The sequence below is a fragment of the Pseudoliparis swirei genome, chromosome 1 (genome assembly GCF_029220125.1).
Source record: "Pseudoliparis swirei isolate HS2019 ecotype Mariana Trench chromosome 1, NWPU_hadal_v1, whole genome shotgun sequence".
Taxonomy (NCBI): domain Eukaryota; kingdom Metazoa; phylum Chordata; class Actinopteri; order Perciformes; family Liparidae; genus Pseudoliparis; species Pseudoliparis swirei.
This window is the reverse complement of record NC_079388.1, coordinates 3,151,419-3,172,044: the sequence shown is the minus strand read 5'-3', so window position 1 is coordinate 3,172,044 and position 20,626 is coordinate 3,151,419. Positions and strand designations below refer to the sequence as shown.

Genomic DNA, 20,626 nt, shown 5'->3' with positions numbered 1-20,626 from the left:
TGGTGGAGCCGCCTAGCGCGTTGAATCCCATGATTTGAAGAAGCGGAAGGCGTCCTCGTAAAAGCCGTCAATCCAATTAATTAATTGATCCTCATTTGTGTTTATTACTCACAGCAACGGTTCCAGTAAGTTGGCTGAAGGTCGTTAACGCTTACACCGAAGGTCGTGACCCCGGTGGAATTCTGTCGAACTGCAGCCCGCTGGATCGAACCCGCGACACGACATCTGGATGTAGTTCAACATTTGAAGCCGGCTAGCGTCTCTGGGGCGCCGGGCGCCAGACGCCTCTTCGATTGCACTGATAGACGTTGGTGTTGATCCTGCTGAAACATCCTCGTTTGTTTTATCGTATTTATTCACTCTGAAAGCGTCTCTCGCATTTCATCTCTCTCTCTCTTTTCGTCATCAGTCATAAATGGAGATGTTGGTCTTTCTTCTTTAAGTACCGTGTCGCCTTGTCGTCTTGTGTTGCACAGCGATCTCGTGGCGATCAGTGGCGTCTCGTCGTCATCACATATCTGAACAAATAGTTCATGTGAAACTACAAGCACAGTTTCAAGTCCCCCCCTCGCCCCCCCCCTCCCTGCTGGCGCACACTGAACTTTCATACCGCACTACATTAGCAACGGGGAGAGAGTGAAGAAGGGCGAACAGCAGAAGACTAACGCGGTCAGCACGGATACATCACGCCGCCCTTAAGGGAGCTAATGGAGGAGGGGGGGGGGCAGAGTGGCCGTGGACCGAAGCAGAAGAGACGAAGTGGCTGTCGGTCTCCATGGAAGCGTCTTCGGTCAACAAGGACTTTATATTCTGAAGGGGCGTTCAGGAGCTTTTCTTTCCGTTCATTTCTGTCCCGAGTCAAACGGCAACAGCCAGAAAGTTTAAAACCGTTAAAGGAGAATATTATACGACGGTGATAATGAGACGTATTTAGAAAAGCTCTGACAATGAATAAGGAACTATTCATGACGGAGAAAATAACGTGTTACATTAATATAGAAATGTATACAGCTCACACACACACACATATGCAGCACACACACACACACATATGCAGCTCACACACACACACATATGCAGCTCACACACACACACACATATGCAGCTCACACACACACACACATATGCAGCTCACACACACACACACACATATGCAGCTCACACACACACACACACACATATGCAGCTCACACACACACACACACACACATATGCAGCTCACACACACACACACATATGCAGCACACACACACACACACACACACACACATATGCAGCTCACACACACACACACACATATGCAGCACACACACACACACACACACATATGCAGCTCACACACACACACACATATGCAGCTCACACACACACACATATGCAGCTCACACACACACACATATGCAGCACACACACACACATATGCAGCTCACACACACACACACATATGCAGCTCACACACACATATGCAGCTCACACACACATATGCAGCTCACACACACACATATGCAGCTCACACACACACATGCAGCTCACACACACACATATGCAGCTCACACACACATATGCAGCACACACACACATATGCAGCTCACACACACACACACATATGCAGCACACACACACATATGCAGCTCTCACACACACATGCAGCTCACACACATATGCAGCACACACATATGCAGCTCACACACACACATGCAGCTCACACATATGCAGCTCATACACACACACACAGTCTGTCACACTCAGGGTTCTCGGTCCTCTCGACTCATCGTGGCCTGAAAGGCCCACTTCGCCCGCTGTGTATCGCCATGGCGACGGGCCCAGTAGTGAGCCCACCTCTCTGCCTTCTCCGTCCAGATTTCTGAGATCTACGTGAGCGGCGAGTCGGGCGACCTCACGGCCAAAGAGAAGCTGTTGCTATGGAGCCAGCAGGCGACGGGCGGCTACCCCGGCGTCCGCTGCACCAACTTCACCTCGGCCTGGCGCGACGGACGCATGTTCAACGCTCTGCTGCACAGATACAGGTCGGCCTCCAGACGATCACAATATTGATTATGGGAGTTTAATACCTTTCTTTAAATGATACTCAAGACTTTTCTACTTTAGTTTCATTGTTCATTGTAAACTTCACTCAAAGCTCCGCCCACTACCAGGTGTACTCGTTCACAGACGCTCCCGGTGAGAGGCGGGGCTAAAGCACACTAACACAACCCCGCCCCTCCGTCCCCAGGCCAGACCTGATCGATATGGAGGCGTTGTCGCGGCGGAGCAACCGGGACAACCTGGACCGGGCCTTCGAGATCGCCGAGTCGCTCGGGGTGACCAGCCTGCTGGACGCCGAGGGTGAGACGGAGAGAACGAACAACCGGCGGTGTTGAGCGAGGGTCAACCCTCTGAGGGGTTCAAAGTGACAACCGCTTCAGATAATGATGTCATCAAAATACTTTACTCCACATGCCCCAAGTTGTCTTTCTGGTTTTCGGAGAGTTGTTCCTGATCCGATGTGAAGGTCTCAGGACAGCTTGTGTAGCCCGCTGAGGAGCATTAGTCATTTGTGACTCTAGGCTATTTACAATAAACTGAATTTAATTGAATTCCTCATAGTTTTGGCAATGTTAAATGGTTTGCACAAATCTGATCTTTAAAAAAAAAAAAATGACATTGTGCATTTTTCAGCGTAATGGTTGAAGGGATGAGTGAATATTGGTATCACTCGTGGTCAATTTAGAATATATAAATTCAATTGTTTCCCTTGATGTTATAACTGTAATACGAGTCATGTTGGAGGGCCCTCTGCTCCTCGCCAGGCCAACGAGACGACAATGTGACCCTGGAGACATCATTTAGGTTTCTGGAAGCAGCTTTTATTTTGAAAGCACGCCAACAACAGAACCTGCCGGCCCGACGACAGACTGGTGAACGATGTGTTTATTGGCTCTGGCCTTCAGGCGGTTTCTTTTCCACCAGTCTTTAAATCCGTTGCCTTGAGCTATTCATTTCCTGTTCTGGAGTCGCCCGCAGGAAGTCGCTGTTGGACTGATGCTGGCGTGCGTCACCTGTCACTCAAAGCATCGCTCCACGGGCCTCAAACCGGTCAAAGGAAAAACACCTGATGGGCTTTCCTGTTGAGTCTCATCTGAACGTGTCTAACGTCACAGCCAGTGCTTCTCTTTCTTCTCCATGGTGTTCCTTTGAAGTTGTGAAGGAGCATTTGTTCGTCCAGTTCTTCTGAAGTCGTTACCTTGTGTTCTGGTTGTTTGAGTTTAAATCGGCTCCCTCTCCCGTCCCCTCTTCCTCTCTCTCCAGACGTCGATGTTCCGTGTCCAGACGAGAAGTCGGTCATCACCTACGTCTCCTCCATCTACGACGCCTTCCCCAAAATCCCCGAGGGAGGAGAGGGCATCACCGCGCAGGCAAGACATGCACCGACACACGGGGACACGCAGGAGGGCTGACCTGAGTCGTCCATCAAGACGATCAACAGTTTATATTATATTAGTGTGTGAACAACAGTTCATAATGTTTAAATCTGTTCTATTAAAGTAGTAAGTAGTAGTAAGTTGAAGTATTAGAATTCCTCATTTAATTTGCTTCTTGAGTAATGACCTGGAACATTCAAATAATGTTATTGATGTAATAGTGCTGTTTCCATTGGTTATACATTACTTTAAGGAGAAATTAAGCAAGTAAAATTCAAATTCAAAAGTGTGAATATGGAATGTATGATTTCCTCTCTCTCTCCCTCTTCAGGAAGTGGACCTGCGCTGGTCGGAGTACCAGTCCAGGTTCTCCTCTCTGCTCCAGTGGAGCCGCCATCACACGGCCCTCATGGCCAACAAGAACTTCCCACAGAACCCCGTGGAACTCAAGGTGAATTTCTTTTAAATCGTAATCAACAGTTTCCTGTTGCTCCCACATTTACAATTGTCATTCGAGTGGGAGACGAGGAAGAGAGCCGAGCTCTCTTTATAGTTCCATATTTAATGAACAGAGATACTTCACCACCAAACCCTCTGGTCTTGTGATCCAAATGGCCCCACGGCAACACCAACGCTGTGACTGGTACGGGGAGGAAAGAAGAACGATATTAAAGAAAAGCTCTGAAATAGATTGGACAAGAGCCCACAGAGAAAAGAAGATAGAGGGAAGGGAATGAGTTTGTCAGATATAAGAGAGCAATAATGTGAATAATGCTGCTGTGATGTAAATGATGTCTAAAGAGGAGGGAGGAGGGAGGAGGGAGGGTACAGGGAGCAGCCGTGTAGCGTGTTGATGACCATCCACAGAGCCTGTGTCTGACCTCAAGTGAAGTAGTGTCACTGTCACAGCAATATTGACCTCCGGCGTTACCTCTCTTCCTCCTCACCCAGGCACTTTACAACGAGTACGTCCATTTTAAAGAGACGGAGATCCCCGCCAAGGAGGTGGAGAAAGGTCACATCCAACACCTCTACAAGCTGTTTGAGGTAGGAAGGAGCGGAGGAGGAGGAGGCCGAGGCCACGTGTGCGTCACGCGTCTCGAGGGTTTCGCCGTCTCCTGGAGCGACGACATACTTCCACCGCTCTGTTGTCATCAATGAGCAGATTGTCTCTGAGAGAGGAACCTTTGTCCTCCCTCAGCTGATGCTGCCGAGTGTCTGTCTGGTGGGACGTAGGATCACTTTTATTAATAATAATACATTAATTCAAACTTATATAGCACTTTTCTGAATACACAGACGCTTCGAATGTACGCTAATGTAACGGTGTCTGTTTACGGTCAGACCTCCTGGTCTCCTGACCACCAGGGGGCGACTCCTCTGGTTGTATAGAAGTATATGCTTCGTGTGTTAAAGCTGCATTCTCTCTCCTGACCACCAGGGGGCTCCTCTGGTTGTATAGAAGTCTATGCTGTGTGTGTTAAAGCTGCATTCTCTCTCCTGACCACCAGGGGGCTCCTCTGGTTGTATAGAAGTCTATATAGTGACTCTACTTCTCTCTTGATGTTGTCCCTCAGTAAACATGAGTTTATGTCTCAGTCTCTAGTTTCTAGTCTTCTTCTATACAGCATGATGTCATCATTTATACTTTATGGTCTGTAGAGTCACACAGACCACACATTGTAGTTTTAGGACGGGTCTATTTTGTGATTGACAGGTCTCTACCACGGCATGGCGCATTGCGTTACAGAGGTTTTTTCAGTTTTGTTTTTGCGCTGATGCATTGTGGGACATGAAGTTTGTAATCACTGTGTGTGTGTTCAGGTATGGATAGAGTTCGGACGTATCAAGCTCCCTCAGGGCCATCACCCCAACGACCTGGAGGAGGAGTGGGGGAAACTCATCTTGGAGATGCTGGAGAGAGAGAAGGCTCTACGGCCGGCTGTGGAGAGGTACACACACACACACACACACACACACACACTCTCATGCAATTAAATCTAAAACACTGATGCAAGTCACTGCGGTGTGATCTTCATGCCCTTTTAACCTCTGTTTGTGTGTGTGTGTTCAGGCTCGAGCTGCTGCTCCAGAGGGCCAATAGGATCCAGAACATGGCTCTGGACGGTGAGGAGAAGCTCACCCTCGCTAAGAACACCCTCCAGGCTGTGAGTGCTCCTCCCCTCTCACACACACGTGTGTTCACAGTATGTTGATTGTCTATGAGACGCAGTGTGAACACACGCTGCTCCACTTCTTTCTCTCTTATCCTTCTGCGTTGACTCTTTTCACTTCCTCCACACGTCCCTTCATGAGAAGCTCTCCATTGATGCCCGTTTGATTTGAACCAGTCACGTTGCCGTTAGCTGCTCTCTTGTCCGCTGACTCTGTGGAGCACCAACCACGAGGCCATCGGAGCTCATGGCTCCTCCCACTCTGCCCTCCCTGTCCAGGACATGTCTCGGGTGGAGAGCGGCGAGGCGGTGCAGTGCGAGGCGGAGCTGGCCTGCTACCTGCAGGACTGCGAGTCGCTCATCGGTCAACTCGACCAGGACCTGCAGGTCCTCCACCACGAGAAGTACTACCAGGTGGAGCAGCTGGTGTTCAGGTGAGGTGACCCCCGTGACCCCCGTGGTCCTCGTGTGACGCGCCGGTACTCAACCGGCTCTTCACACGTCTCACTGGTCAGCAGCCCGCTGCCCAGTGCAGCTCCTCATTGCCTGCTGTGGTTTCTCTTCGGCTCTGGAAGATGCTCATCAGCATGACCCTCCATGAGTTATTAAGTTATTGATCGTTAATGCAATTATTTGCTAGAATGGGCACTCGGTAGAGCGCATACCTTCGCATATCACAAGATTGGGCATTGAATTATGAACATTTTGGCATTAGTTGCATGCCAATTGGATAGAAATTGACCGTAATATGGTAAAAAAGAAGATTTTGACCTTTTCATGACCTTGAGCTTAACTTTTGACCCGATCGATCCCAAAATCTAATCAAATGGTCCCCGGATAATAACCAATCATCCAACCAAATTTCATGCGATTCGGTTTAATACTATTTGAGTTATGCGAATAACACGCATACAAATAAATAAATAAATACACGGCGATCAAAATATAACCTTCCGCATTTTCAATGCGAAGGTAATTATAATTCAAATATCTTCATTTTGACAGAAACAGACTTCAAGATGGTTATGAGGACGGGTTTATGTCTTCCATCACTCTGCATTCTGCTCTCTTAATTCAACCATATAAAGGATTAATATGTAACTTTTCTTCATTTAAAATGTCCAAACACAACTCTACCTCGGTCATATTTATGAGTTGTGTACTTACTTGTAACCCAGAGACGGCGAGGAGTCACCACAGCGCCGTACCTCCTCTTTCTGTGTCTACAGTTATGAGCCACGTCCTTGAGAAACCTTTCAGATCGTGGTTGTTTTCCACTTTATATTATATTATTATATTATACCCGGATGAACAACTGGACTTTACGGTATCGGAGGAACAAGTTCTGGATGTTTCTTGTCCACTGAACCGCGTCAGAAACACCAACATGTAGCGTGAAACTAACTATTCAGTGTTTATGATCTGTTTATGTTTCCTGAACGATGAACACGAGAGTGACATCATCAGTTATAAACACAACCACTCCCATGATCCCGCAGCTCTGGTTGTGTTCTGGTGTCGAGCAGAACCAGAGGAGCGGAACATGGACCAGTGAGATGCTGGTTGACTGCGTCCCTGTCTCCATACGGCATCGCTCCATCTCCGTAACCGTCTCCTGCTCCTCTTCCTCAGAGTGTCGTGCCTTCAAGAGGAGCTGGTCTCCCTCCGGCTGCAGTGCTCCAGCGTCTACAGGAAAGGCCACTTCTCTCAGCAGGCCCCGGGCTCCGTCGGGGCCGAGCGGCCCGGCCACAGGGCCTCTGACGGAGGCCTGACGCTGGGCCAGACCCTGCTGGGGGCCGCGGGCGCCGCCCTCCTGCGGCGGCCCACGCCTCGCTCCCAGCTGGTGGCCATGTCGTCATCGGAGGACGAAGGCAGCCTGAGGTTCATCTACGAGCTGCTGGGATGGGTGGAGGAGACGCAGGTCAGAGCCGGAGCTGCCGAGGGTTTCATGGCGTGATTATGGCCCATGGAATAAAGCGGATGTGTAAAAGAAGCTCCATTCCTAGGACACTTGAATGAAAAGATTAAAGAGTTAAAGTGAATCGTGGATCCTGTACAAGAAAAGAGTTCATTTATTGTAAAGCAAGGAAAACATTTGATCAATTCTTCCATAATATCATGAAGTATGAAACGGTCCAGAGATTAAAAATCATTCATTTCTATCACAACATCAAAAGGCATTACAAGAGAACACATTTGACTGAAACAACCATTTAAAAAATATATAAATACAAATATCTTGTCTGTCTCAGGACCTTTTGGAGCAAGCTGAATGGGGCGCCGACCTCCCCTCCGTGGAGGAGAACCTCCAGGAGCACAACACCGTGAACACCGCCGTGGAGGAGCTCGTGAGCAGCCTGCAGGAGGCGCGCAGCTACGAGGTACCGACACGCCGCTCCTGACCGCCGAGGCCTCCGGGCTGAGCGCTCTGTGACCACGCTCTACTTTCCTCTTTCAGGCCAGAGTGTCTCCCAACTTCAGGAGCAATTACTCTGAAACCCTGGCCAAGCTGGAGCACCAGTACTGCAAACTACGGGTCAGTCTCTGAGGCAGACCTGTCTGTCTGTGTGTCAGTCATGTTGTAATGGTAACACTTCTCTGTCTCTCCGTTCTCCCCCTCCTCAGTCCTAATCCCATTACACCATGACAGGACTTTCATGCTAAGAACACTAAATTTGACATCTGCTCTCTTTTTGCTAGTTTCCCTAAATCCCCCCCATCCCCCTCTTTTGATTTCTTTGTCTTTGCTTCTTATCTCTTAATATATTTCTGAAACTATATATATGTATATATATTTTATATATATATAAAATATATTTTATATATATATATGTAATATATATATATGTAAAATATATATATTGTATATTATATATATTTAATATACATATATATTATATATTTTATATATATAGTAACACTTATATATTTATATTATATATTATATAATATATTTATATTATATATGATCTTGCAAATCTACTCCTTAATACAGTGAATTATGTAGGTCCTTTCTCTTTGCCCCGCTGATCGGCATGACGATGATGTCTGTTTGTGTGGTTGCCATAGGAACATTCGTCATGGCGCCTGCGGAGCTTGGAGAGCCTGCACGCATTGGTGGCGCACTGCACCGAGGAGCTGATCTGGCTCAACGAGCGCGAGGAGGAGGAGATCGCCTTCGACTGGAGCGACGGCAACGCCGCCATGAGCGCCAAGAGAGACGTGCACAGCGTGAGTGGAGAGGGAGGCCACGCCCACTTTCACAGCGCCACACCAACAACATCACCGGAAGGTGTTTTGTTGAAAGGAAAAGAATGAGAGGCGTCCATAAAACACGCCTCTCTATAAATATATTCAGGGTTCGTACGCTCGTGGAAAACCTGGATAATAATGGCATTTCAAAAATTGTTATTTCCAGGCCTGGATACGTTTTGGAAAAGTCATGGAACTGTGTGATATTCACATTTTCATTTTAAGTTTTAAATCATGAATATGCTTTTAAAAGAGCCGGCATACGCTCTCACACTCTCGTGAACGCACCTTAACTGAAGAGACATAGATGTTTATTCTTTTAATCAAACGATTGTCTCTCATTCATTTGAGTCGTTTAAAGTTAAATACTGTACACTTTGGAATCCTCTTTGTTAGTTTAAATAGAATCATAAACTGTTTTATTGCCAGGAATGTTTACAAAAAAGAGGAATTTTTTTTGCCGGAAAATTTTTTTATATCACTTTTTCATGTTTACACCGAGATTTAAAAACATTTTTGGTCATTGAAATTTGGTTTAAAGTCCTGGACTGTATGAACCCTGTTTAAGATATCCACATATGTTTTTTGACACACACACACGTCAGTCATGTGTACGCGCACACAGACCAGGCCGGTGCCATAACACGACACAGCCTAATCTCCTGAACCGCCCCGTGTGTTCCTGTCTGCAGGACATGAAGCTGGAGCTGCAGGAGAAGCGAGACGTGATGCGCTCTCTGCAGGAGACGGCCGGCCGGCTGTGTCTGGACAACCACCCGGCCAAGCAAACGGTGGAGGTGAAGCTCTCCTCCTCCGCTGCTCCTCATCCTCAGGAGCTTTAGTTCAGCTGCTTCTGTCTATCCATGACCAGTAGAAACACTTTTGCCTCACTAGGGGACACTTGTTGGCCTTTTAATGATTGTGTTTGTGCTTTGTTTTCCTTTTCTTATTTTGAAAAGCTCTTAAGTCTGTAGTATACTGACCACCCTGAAAAGGGTTTTCATAAGACAGGAGCACATCGCTGGTCTGTTCTGGCCACTAGAGGCGGACAGGACCGTGTCATAAAGACACAGCGATGTCATCAATCAAGTACGATGTCATCAATCAAGTATGATGTCATCAAACAAGTAATGTCATCAAACAAGTATGATGTCATCAAACAAGTATGTCATCATTCAAGTATGACGTCATCAATAAAGTATGACATCATCAAACGAGTATGATGTCATCAATCAAGTATGACGTCATTATCCAAGTATGACGTCATCAAACAAGTATGACGTCATCAATCAAGTATGACGTCAATCAAGTGATGTCATCAAACAAGTATCATGTCATCAATCAAGTATGATGTCATCAAACAAGTATGATGTCATCAATCAAGTATGATGTCATCAAGCGATGTCATCAACAAGTATGGTCAGTGTCATCAAACAAGTGTGATGTCATCAATCAGCATCTCAAGGACAACACGGCGTACTTCCAGGTGAGGCCACGCAAACACTGTGGAGGGTGAGCGATGAGAGTGAGCTTTAATGTGAGCTTTAAAGTGATTCTGTCCAATGAAGTCTTCCCAATCCACACTGAGTTCTCGGCCATGTTCCCGTGAACATCACATAAGTAACGTGTCCTCTTCCTGTGTCCCGGCTCAGTTCATGGGGGATGCTCGAGACTGCGAGTCGTACCTGCGCCAGCTGCAGGAAACCATCAAGAGACAGTACACCTGTGACAAGAACAGCCGACTCAGCAAACTGGAGGACCTGCTGCAGGACTCTATGGTACCCCCCCCCCCTTCACTGTCAAACCTCTACGGCCTAAACCCTCAGTGTTGATCTGAACCCACTGCAGTACACACAGGCACCAGGTGCATTGAGTAGAAACACTGAGACGCTCTAGGAACCAGGAGAAGTTGAGTGAAGTCTTTATTTCAGTAGAATCAATCCAGGAAGTTTCAAGTTTCAAGTTTTTTCCCTTTCATCCCTTTATATAAAGTATAATAGAAATTCTTATGTGCAAAACACCCGACAGCAGTAGCAGACTAAAAAAAGAATAAGAATGAGAAGGGGCTTTCCTTTCAAAATAAAAGGGTCTCATTCATCAAGTTTCTGTTTTGGATACCACTCAGCCACTCAAATTAAAGCTCTAGCTTGTTTGTCGTTATTTCAACCAATCACAAGTTTGTATGTATATATATATATATATTATATATTATAATATATATATAATATATATTATATCTACACACAGATGACGGGGGAAATAATCTGTTAGAGAAGAGAGTGCTTTCACTGAATCATCCCCTCTCCCCCTCCCTCTCCGTGTTCCATTTGTTAGACTGCCATTTCCACACACACACACACACACCTTCTACACACACACACACACACACCGGCTGCTCCTCTCACAGAGCCGTGAGGACGTTACCTCATGATCCTCAGGCCACTGTCCGGTTCATACTGAACTGCTTCATCACGCTCCTCCTGGACGTGGTCACGGGGCTCTCCCACCGAGGGGTCACCGGAGCATAGAGTGTTCCCATGGCGACGGAGGTGGATCTGGAGGTCGTAGTTAGTCGGTGCTCCTTCACGCTGATGGACTGTTTCCTCCAGCTCGTCATTTCACTTGTTCCCGTCGTGTCGTCGGTGTGAAATTCATGTCTGGGGTGTCATTTAAGTTATTTATAGCGCGCCCCGCCCCCACCTGCTCTCACTCCACCCCTCTGTCTCTCGCTATGATGAGCCCTTCATTGCTCTCTGCTGGGGGCCAGACATGAAGCGGATGCTAATCGGCTCGTCGGGGTGGAGCAGCTCACCTTTCGAGAATGTCTGATGGGGAGTCAGGAAGTCAGGAGCAGGAGAACCCACTGACTTCTCCTTCAGCGCCACCAGGAGGTGTTGTGGGCAAATGTCTCGACAGAAATAACTGACTCCCTCCGGAAATGTGAAAGATATCACGTCAGAAAGCATTTATTTAAAAAGCCAACATGTTTTGATCATTTAGAAAGATGTATGTGATGCATCGAAGTCTGACAACGTTGTGAACATGAGTGTCTGACTCCTCCTCCCCGCAGGAGGAGAAGGAGCAGCTGATCCTGTACCGCAGCACGGTGGCCAGCCTGGTGGGCCGGGCCAAGGCGGTGGTCCAGCTCCGGCCCCGCAGCGCGGAGAGCACCCTGGGGGCCACGACGCCCGTCAGAGCCATCTGCGACTACCGGCAGATCGAGGTACGGGCGCCCGGCACACGCGTGTGCGTGTTTCAGTCTGGCTCCTCCCATCTGGGCTCCGGGGAACCGTTGACTTCACCCCCGACCTCCCCAAGCCCCTCCCACTTTGTGGCTGCTCGAGTATGGCTCCTTCCTCCAAGCGTTTTTTTATTTTTCTTCACACACCATCTCGTCTCTCCACCAGGGGGTCCCTATTGATGAAGAGGAGTGGGTTGTTTTAGGAACTGCTCCAACTGTTTTCACTCCTACTGGCGACTATAAATCTATAAATAGCGGCGCTCAATGTGGAAGATGTAATGATCCATCATTAAAAAAAATATATATATACTTGACTATCCTTGTACCAGCCAAAAGACAGGAAGTAAAGTAGATTAATGAGTATAGAGCCGAACCGAAACTAGTGAAGTCTTCCTCTCCTCCTCTTCCTCTGGGCTGAGATGTCCTCGGGGAATCTAAGAGCCGATGCATTAAACATCCGTCCCCGCTGCACGGGCCCCCGGCTGTCTTTAGTCTGGGTCCTTAGTTCCCCGGGGGCCAGTGAAGCGTTCTCAGAGTGAGGTGTTGCATTCAGGTGAAGGAAGGAGGGTGGTTTTCTACAGAACCGCCGATCCGTTTTGTTCTGGGTCGGCGGTTCTGCTCAGTGTGTGCACGTGACCAACAGTAATCTTTCTCTCCTTCACTTCCCTGTGTCTCCTCTTTTCTCTCTCCATTCCCTCTTGTACCTCTTTTTGTACCCTTCTCACCACCCTCCTCCTCCTCCTCCTCCTCCTCCTCTTCTTCTGGGCTGCAAGACAAACGTCCAGGTATAGCTGCCTATGTTCTCCCTCCCTCACCTCAGACTCTCACACCGGTCGCCTCCTCATCAGCCGACGGCAGACGTCGCGGCCGTTAATGTGCCGTGTGTGTGTGTGTGTGTGTGTGTGTGTGGGGGCCTTCTCCCTTCTCATTCATTGGATGTTCTCCCCAAAAATGGAAACACAAAATGCTAAATTTTTGGTTACAATTTCAATTTCTCTCTTAAAGAAAGTGAACCGCATAGATTTAAACATCATGTGTGACCCAATAAGTTTGAACCTAGACAGTAGTAGTGTGTGTGTGTGTGTGTGTGTGTGTGTGTGTGTGTGTGTGCGTGCCCACCAGTTACTCACTTCCTTGTTGTGCTACTACACACCAACACTTTCCCTCTGACCTCCAAAGAGGTGAAAGGTGAGGATGAGGACTCAGATGGAGACGCACCAGCGCTGATGAGGGCCGGTGGCTGGATTTAACATGCTTTAAACTTTATAATTTACATCACGTGTTGAGGGGGGGAGGGGCTAGAACACCCCTAGAACACCCCTAGAACACCCCTAGAATACCCCTAAAACACCCCCACGGTGTGTTTATTTGAGGAAATAAATGCTCTGACCGTGCCGAGTCCCTTTACATCCCCACGTCACCGACTCACCTCCACTAAACCCGGCCCAGGTGTCAGTACACCTGGCTGGTCCGATGACAATCCATGTTTGTGTCGATCAGTTATGTCTGCATTATATTTATGATTCAGAGCTTTCTCTCATCACCTTGACAGGAGGCGTGTTTCTACCTGGCAGCTCCCTCTGCTGTTTGTTCATGTCGTGTCACATTAAAGTTTCTCGTGGCCGTTTGCCGGATGAGACATGACACATGTTTTAAATCACTTAAACTAATATTAACATGTTTAAGGTTTCTGACATACCATCTGCAGCCAGATGGGCCAGGGTCTCTAGTGTCTCTAGTGTCAGGGTCTCTAGTGTCTCTAGTGTCAGGGTCTCTAGTGTCTCTAGTGTCAGGGTCTCTAGTGTCTCTAGTGTCAGGGTCTCTAGTGTCTCTAGTGTCTCTAGTGTCTCTAGTGTCAGGGTCTCTAGTGTCTCTAGTGTCAGGGTCTCTAGTGTCAGGGTCTCTAGTGTCTCTAGTGTCAGGGTCTCTAGTGTCTCTAGTGTCAGGGTCTCTAGTGTCTCTAGTGTCAGGGTCTCTAGTGTCTCTAGTGTCAGGGTCTCTAGTGTCTCTAGTGTCAGGGTCTCTAGTGTCTCTAGTGTCAGGGTCTCTAGTGTCTCTAGTGTCAGGGTCTCTAGTGTCTCTAGTGTCTCTAGTGTCTCTAGTGTCTCTAGTGTCAGGGTCTCTAGTGTCTCTAGTGTCAGGGTCTCTAGTGTCTCTAGTGTCAGGGTCTCTAGTGTCTCTAGTGTCTCTAGTGTCAGGGTCTCTAGTGTCTCTAGTGTCAGGGTCTCTAGTGTCAGGGTCTCTAGTGTCTCTAGTGTCTCTAGTGTCAGGGTCTCTAGTGTCTCTAGTGTCTCTAGTGTCAGGGTCTCTAGTGTCTCTAGTGTCAGGGTCTCTAGTGTCTCTAGTGTCAGGGTCTCTAGTGTCAGGGTCTCTAGTGTCATGTCAGGGCTTCTACTAACTTCCTGAGCTTCATGAATGTTTTTGGTATTTTGTGTTGCATTATGAGTTTGTTTTCACTTCTCCTCCTTGATTTGTCCTCTTTCCTCTCATTCCTCCCCATCCATCCCCCCTTCTCTGACCTCTGTCGTATTTCTGTCGAACCACCAACCGCCTCTCCTCCTTTCCCATCTTGTTCTTCACCTCCTCTTCACCTGTTCCCATAACTTCCACCCTCTCCTCCCCCCTCCCATCCGTGCTCGATGCGTCCCCCTTTGGCCCCGCCTCCTCTCAGATCACGATAACGCGCGGCGAGGAGTGTGTGCTGGAGGACAACTCCCAGAGGACCAAGTGGAAGGTGATCAGCCCGACGGGGAACGAGGCCATGGTCCCCTCGGTGTGCTTCACCGTGCCCCCCCCCAACCAGGAGGCCATGGACACAGCCGGCAGGTGAGACGCCCGCGCCAGGAAGTGGCTTTCCATTTCTACAATATGGCAGGAAGTGGTCAGAAAACCATGTGTGTGTGTGTGTGCAGGGCAGAGCAGCTGTACCAGAAGGTCATGTCCCTGTGGCATGAGCTGCACATGAACATGAAGGCCGTGGTGTCCTGGCACTACCTGCTCAAAGACATCCGGACCGTCTCCGGCTGGACCCTGGACACGGTGAGGCGGGACCTTCTGTTTCCTTCACCCCGTTTGCGATCTGTCCTCCTCCTCCTCCTCCTCCTCATCGCCCTCTCTCGTGTCTCACCCGTCAGGTGCGCGGCCAGGCCCCGGCAGAGCGGCAGCAGGTCCTGGACCACCTGGAGGCCCAGCTGGCCGACTTCCTGTCCGACAGCAAAGAGAGCGCCGCGTTCACGGAGAGCGAGAGGCGGGAGGTGGAGAAGGACGTCCAGCAGGCCCGGAAGCACTGCGACGACCTGCTGCTCAACATGGAGACCGGTGGGACACGCGCACGCACACGCACGCACACGCACACACACACACACACACACACACACACACACCTCTTTAACTTATAGATTGATAACAGTTGTAGTAACCGAGTACATTTACTCAAGTGCTTTGAGGTATTTGCTTGTCATGCCATTGAATAACTCTTCTCTCCCTCTCTTCCCTCTCCCTTTCTCTCTCTCTCTCCCTCTCCCTCCCTCTCTCCCCCCTCTCTCTCTCTCTCCCTCTCTCTCTTCCTCTCCCCCTCTCTCTCCCCCCCACAGTGGAGAAGGATGAGTCGGTCTCTCGTTCCTACCTGTCTGAGCTGCAGGACATCACCCTTCGTCTGAATGACGCCGAGCACAGGCTGATGAGGGGGATCCAGACTCCGCCCCCGAGCCGGCTGTCGTTGGGCGACGGCGCTGACAACACCGTCCAGATAGCGGAGCAGGAGGTCAGTTTGTGCGGCCTCTGCTGGCTGCAACGGGCAAGAACTAATATCAGTTAAACTCCTCTAGTGAAGTCATAAAGAGGGCAGTTGACCCCTCGTTGACCCCGTTAACCCCTCGTTCCACGTCGTCGTGCAGAAGCTGCAGTCGGAGCTGGACGCCGTGCGCTCCAGCCTGGGCGACGTTTCTCGGCGCTGCGTCAGCTTCTTCGAGGAGAAGCCGGCGTCCTCCAGCGTCCCCGGCCTCCGGGTGGAGCTCAGCCGCGCCGTGGAGCAGACGGACAAACTGCACAACCTCTCCACCGTCTACCTGGAAAAGTGCGTGAGCCTTTTCCCCTCTTCCCGTCCATCTGTCCATCAGAAATACAGGACCCTTAAAAAGTTTGGGGTCACTTAGAAATGTCCTTATTGTTCAAAGCTCTGTTTTCTTTTTACATTACATTACATGTCATTTAGCTGACGCTTTTATCCAAAGCGACTTACAATCCTGTTACATACACTGTAGACGCAGCTACAGGGAGCAACTCAGGGTTAAGTGTCTTGCTCAAGGACACATCGACTAGGGCGGGGATTGAACCTCCAACCCCCTGATTGAAAGACGGACCTGCTGACCACTGACCCATAGTCGCCCCATTCTTCAATGAAGATAACATTAAATGAGTCATAAACACTCTCTACATAGTTAATGTGGTAAATGACTATTCTCTGGTGTTAATGAAGTCTCTCCAGAGGTGTGTAGAGGCCCATCTCCAGTGTTCTAGTGGTACATTGTGTTATCGCCTTAGAAGACTAACGGAGGGGTAGAAAACCCTTGAGAACCCTTTTTATTTGAGCGCAGCTGAAAACAGTTATGCTGCTGAGAGAAGCTCTAAAACGGGCCTTCCTTTGAGCCACGAGAAGAACTACATTAATATTTACAATAAAATAATTATTTATAACATTGTCAATGTCTTATATTAATTTTTAAATTCATTTGATAAATAAAAGTGTGAGTTTTTTATAGTAAACACCAAACTGTCTGGGTGAGCCCAAACTGTTATACGGTTGTGTGTGTGTCATTCACTCTTTGACCTTCGACCTCCTTCAGGTTAAAGGCGGTGGACGTCCTGCTGCGCAGCCTGGACGAGGCAGAGAGCCAGGTGAGGAGAAACGAGAGCCGGCTCAGCGAGGAGGACGTCGTCCCCGCCGACACGGAGACCATCCAAAGCCTCCGAGATCAGCTCGGGGTGAGACAAGTCGTCATAGCAACCCGTATCATCGCGTATCGACGACGCTCGTCTAACCGCTCGGCCGCGTCCTCCCGTCTCTCTCCAGACGTGGCGGGCCGAGCTCCTGGAGCAGGAGGGCGTCGTCCAGGCTCTGCAGCCGGAGTTGGCCCGGGCCAAAGAGGCCGGCGCCCAGCTCAGCCGGCTCCACCCGGACCGCAGCACGGAGCTGGAGCGCTACCAGGAGACGGCCAATCAGATGGAGGAGCGCTGGAGCGGAGTCAAGACACAGGTGGAGACGCGGTGAGCAGGACTGGGGAGGAGGGTCATCATCAGAGGAATGTGTGAGGGCAGAACAGGCAGCGCTATGTGGTCTAAACGACCTCCTCGTGGGTCAGGATCCTCCTGCGTTCCACGCTGGGATTAAAATGTGTTTCTATTCGGACATTTGACCTCCCACACGCCTTTTGACAAACGTCCTGAAGCGGGACAGATTCTGTGGAGCTTTCAGTCTCTTGGTTTCCTCTCTGATTAATGTCCCTCCTCCTCTGGTCCCCGAGAGCTTTGGGCCTCTCTTTGCAGGTTTGTTGGGATTCCATATTTTTTCCATTTTGTAATAAATGTAAATAAAAGTGGATCATGTGACAGATCAAGTGGCTCTCAGGTGGGCTTTAATACCTAATAATGAGACTTCTGAAGGTCAGTGGTAGCACCAGATCTCATGTACGGTCTTCTTTGTGAAGGGCCTTCATAGATACACACACACACATCCATTTGAATTCCAGCTTGTGATGTAAGGCGGTAGTAAAAAGCCCCAGCGGGCCGAGCGCCTCCTCGAGGCTCCGTACTGACCTCACACACGTTCGTCCCCGCGGCAGACGGAGCGACCTGGATGCCCTGAGCTCGGCCCTGCAGCGGTACCGGGCCGGCCACTCGGCTCTGATCGGGTGGATCGAGGAAACGACGGAGCGACAGGAGAACACGCAGCCCGGGCTGACGGACAGCCGGGCGCTGGCCGAGCAGCTGGCCCAGCAGACGGCGAGTGACACGGGAGCAACGTCAGCGGCACATGTTCCACCGTGGAGGAAACGGGCTCAAATAAACCATGTGCGATTCCCTCCTCAGGCATTAGTAGTGGAGATTGAACAGAATCAGGCCAAACTAGACGAGTGCCAGACTCACTCCAAAGTGTACTGCACCTCGGTGAAGGTGAGGCACTCCTCTGCTCCGCACACCTCAATGCTCTTGAGGCCAGTGCTGCATTGAACCCTCGTGTGTGTGTGTGTGTGGTGTGGTGTGTGTGTGTGTGTGTGTGTGTGGTTCAGGACTACGAGCTGCAGCTGATGACCTACAGAGCCTTCGTGGAAACGACGCACAAGTCTCCGGTGAAGAGGAGGAGGATGCACTCGTCCTCCGACGCCATCACTCAGGAGGTGAGAGGCGGGACCGGTCCGCTCGAGTGTCAGAATGTTCGTTTCTTTTCTGATGACATCATCTCATCGTCTTGTGCTTGTTCCCGTTTCTCTGTGCAGTTCATGGACTTGCGCACGCGCTACACCGCCTTGGTCACCTTGACGACGCAGCACGTGAAGTACATCAGCGACGCGCTGAGGAGACTGGAAGAGGAAGAGGTGGGGCGTGGTTTCCTGTTCGTAGCGTGCGGTCGGATCAAGTCCAGAATGCATCGTGATTGTGTTGCTCTGTCGGTGCAGAAAGAGGTGGAGGAGGAGAAGCAGGCCCGGGTGGGGCACGTCTCAGACCTGCTGGGCTGGGTCCAAGGCCTGCAGGGGCGGACCGGGGGCCCCAACGCAGAGTCCTCATTGGCTGCTCAGCAGGTAACACGGTCACACACATTATGCTACTGAGGGGCTACCTCAGAACGTTTATGAACATAAACATGGAGAGGAATGAATGAACATAAACACGTAGAGGATAACCTGTACTCATGAATGAATGAACATAAACACATAGAGGATAACCTGTACTCATGAATGAATGAACATAAACATGGAGAGGATAACCTGTACTCATGAATGAATGAACATAAACACATAGAGGATAACCTGTACTCCTGAATGAATGAACATAAACACGGAGAGTCTTCACTCATGGAGCATGTGATGATGTGTGTTCCTCTCAAGGCCATCAGTGAACAGCTGGCAGCCAAGAAGGACGAGGTGGCCGACGCCATCAGGAGCACTCAGGCCTTCCTGCTGTCCAAGCAGACCAGCAAGTAAGAGCACACACACACACACACACACACACACACGCCTGTGTCCTCCAGTCTCACACAGGCACAGAGGTGTTGAGGTGGGCTGGTGTGAGCTTCTTCTCCACAGTTGGTGTTGACCTGAAGCCGCTGCAGGCTGTGGATGTTTTTACCAGTTTAAGTTTACGCTGCATTTAGAATATTCTCCCCGTCAGAAGCTCCTCCTGGAGGGGAGCGGAGGCCGTCCTCTCACTCCACAGACTTGAGGAAGAAACAGTCGTTTGACCTGATGAAGAGACGTCTCCTGTAGGTCGTACACTGACTATTCAACTCGTATAAGACTTTAAAGACACGCAAACACGTTGTGGAATTGGAGGAAACGTCAAAGGAAGGTGGGGAATATTAAGGGAATGTTTCACATGGACATGTTGACATGTGTCTCCTGGAGCATCATCAGCAGCTTATTGCACCGAACGGGTTGTTCCATCTTCCTCACCCGCTCTGTCCCCCCCCCCCCCCCCCCCCCAGGTTGTCCCCAGAGGAGCGGGCTCAAGTCGAGGCTCAGCTGGACGGGCTGACGGCCACCTACAACCAGATGTGTGCCAGCTCCACCCAGCAGCTGCAGCAGCTGGAGCAGCAGCTGGCCAAAGAGGAGGAAAGAAAGGTATATCGGTTGGAGCGGCCAAATGGAGGGGGGGTGGGGGGGGGGAGACGATTAGTGCACAACGTAATGTGTTTCAGGTTTTTTGCCAGCTTGTCAAAAATGTAACTGTTAAAAGGTTTCGCTTGCGTGTGAGTTTGAGTGTGGGCCAGCGCGTGTGTGTGTGTGTGTGTGTGTGTGTGTGCGTGTGTGCGTTCTACAGCATGTGTGTTTACTGAACATCACCACGACTGCCGAGTCTCACCCATCGACTGTTTAACAAATATCACAGACCTGTTCAGACGTGTGTCCAGATGAGCCATGAGACACCATTTTGTTTTTGGCCTCCTCCGTTCGTCCTTCAAGGAGAAGAAACCGATCGGAGAAACACTTCTTTATAAATTAACACTAAAGGGAAAAGAACAATTCACTGGAGACACACGTCTGAATCGGGCCGCGGCATGTCGTGTTCCACTTGATCTCCTAAAAGCCTGCCGTCACTTCACCATCATCATCATCACCATCGTAAACACATCTGCTGAACTGCTAACATGGTTATTAATCAGGCCTCAGTGGTGCCGCACAGGTCATGCCAGCAGCTATCTAGACGCCTAGAGGTTTAGAAACCATCATTTGATAAGTAGATGCCCCTTCACATTTCACTCTCCTCTGTAGCGCCATGTTTCTTTTCTTCATGCCGTGGTGAAAGAACGCACCACCGCATAA

The 20,626-nt window shown here is 49.6% G+C and overlaps 1 protein-coding gene across 1 annotated transcript in view; it reads left to right on the top strand.

Annotated features, from left to right (window-relative positions):
* The window catches only part of macf1a (microtubule actin crosslinking factor 1a), a 195,364-nt gene that overhangs the window by 84,708 nt on the left and 90,030 nt on the right, over nucleotides 1-20,626 (top strand). Inside the window, exons 7-37 of the mRNA XM_056420472.1 lie at nucleotides 1,861-2,027; nucleotides 2,234-2,346; nucleotides 3,310-3,416; nucleotides 3,754-3,873; nucleotides 4,374-4,469; nucleotides 5,247-5,374; nucleotides 5,497-5,590; nucleotides 5,876-6,030; nucleotides 7,229-7,517; nucleotides 7,849-7,977; nucleotides 8,055-8,132; nucleotides 8,666-8,827; nucleotides 9,541-9,645; nucleotides 10,305-10,334; nucleotides 10,501-10,626; nucleotides 11,919-12,071; nucleotides 12,863-12,874; nucleotides 14,761-14,915; nucleotides 15,002-15,128; nucleotides 15,224-15,407; nucleotides 15,683-15,852; nucleotides 15,986-16,164; nucleotides 16,934-17,072; nucleotides 17,161-17,354; nucleotides 17,930-18,089; nucleotides 18,177-18,260; nucleotides 18,377-18,484; nucleotides 18,584-18,682; nucleotides 18,764-18,886; nucleotides 19,193-19,284; nucleotides 19,789-19,924. Coding sequence (XP_056276447.1) covers nucleotides 1,861-2,027; nucleotides 2,234-2,346; nucleotides 3,310-3,416; nucleotides 3,754-3,873; nucleotides 4,374-4,469; nucleotides 5,247-5,374; nucleotides 5,497-5,590; nucleotides 5,876-6,030; nucleotides 7,229-7,517; nucleotides 7,849-7,977; nucleotides 8,055-8,132; nucleotides 8,666-8,827; nucleotides 9,541-9,645; nucleotides 10,305-10,334; nucleotides 10,501-10,626; nucleotides 11,919-12,071; nucleotides 12,863-12,874; nucleotides 14,761-14,915; nucleotides 15,002-15,128; nucleotides 15,224-15,407; nucleotides 15,683-15,852; nucleotides 15,986-16,164; nucleotides 16,934-17,072; nucleotides 17,161-17,354; nucleotides 17,930-18,089; nucleotides 18,177-18,260; nucleotides 18,377-18,484; nucleotides 18,584-18,682; nucleotides 18,764-18,886; nucleotides 19,193-19,284; nucleotides 19,789-19,924 — 4,014 coding nt within the window. The remainder of the gene's footprint in view (nucleotides 1-1,860; nucleotides 2,028-2,233; nucleotides 2,347-3,309; nucleotides 3,417-3,753; nucleotides 3,874-4,373; nucleotides 4,470-5,246; nucleotides 5,375-5,496; nucleotides 5,591-5,875; nucleotides 6,031-7,228; nucleotides 7,518-7,848; nucleotides 7,978-8,054; nucleotides 8,133-8,665; nucleotides 8,828-9,540; nucleotides 9,646-10,304; nucleotides 10,335-10,500; nucleotides 10,627-11,918; nucleotides 12,072-12,862; nucleotides 12,875-14,760; nucleotides 14,916-15,001; nucleotides 15,129-15,223; nucleotides 15,408-15,682; nucleotides 15,853-15,985; nucleotides 16,165-16,933; nucleotides 17,073-17,160; nucleotides 17,355-17,929; nucleotides 18,090-18,176; nucleotides 18,261-18,376; nucleotides 18,485-18,583; nucleotides 18,683-18,763; nucleotides 18,887-19,192; nucleotides 19,285-19,788; nucleotides 19,925-20,626) is intronic.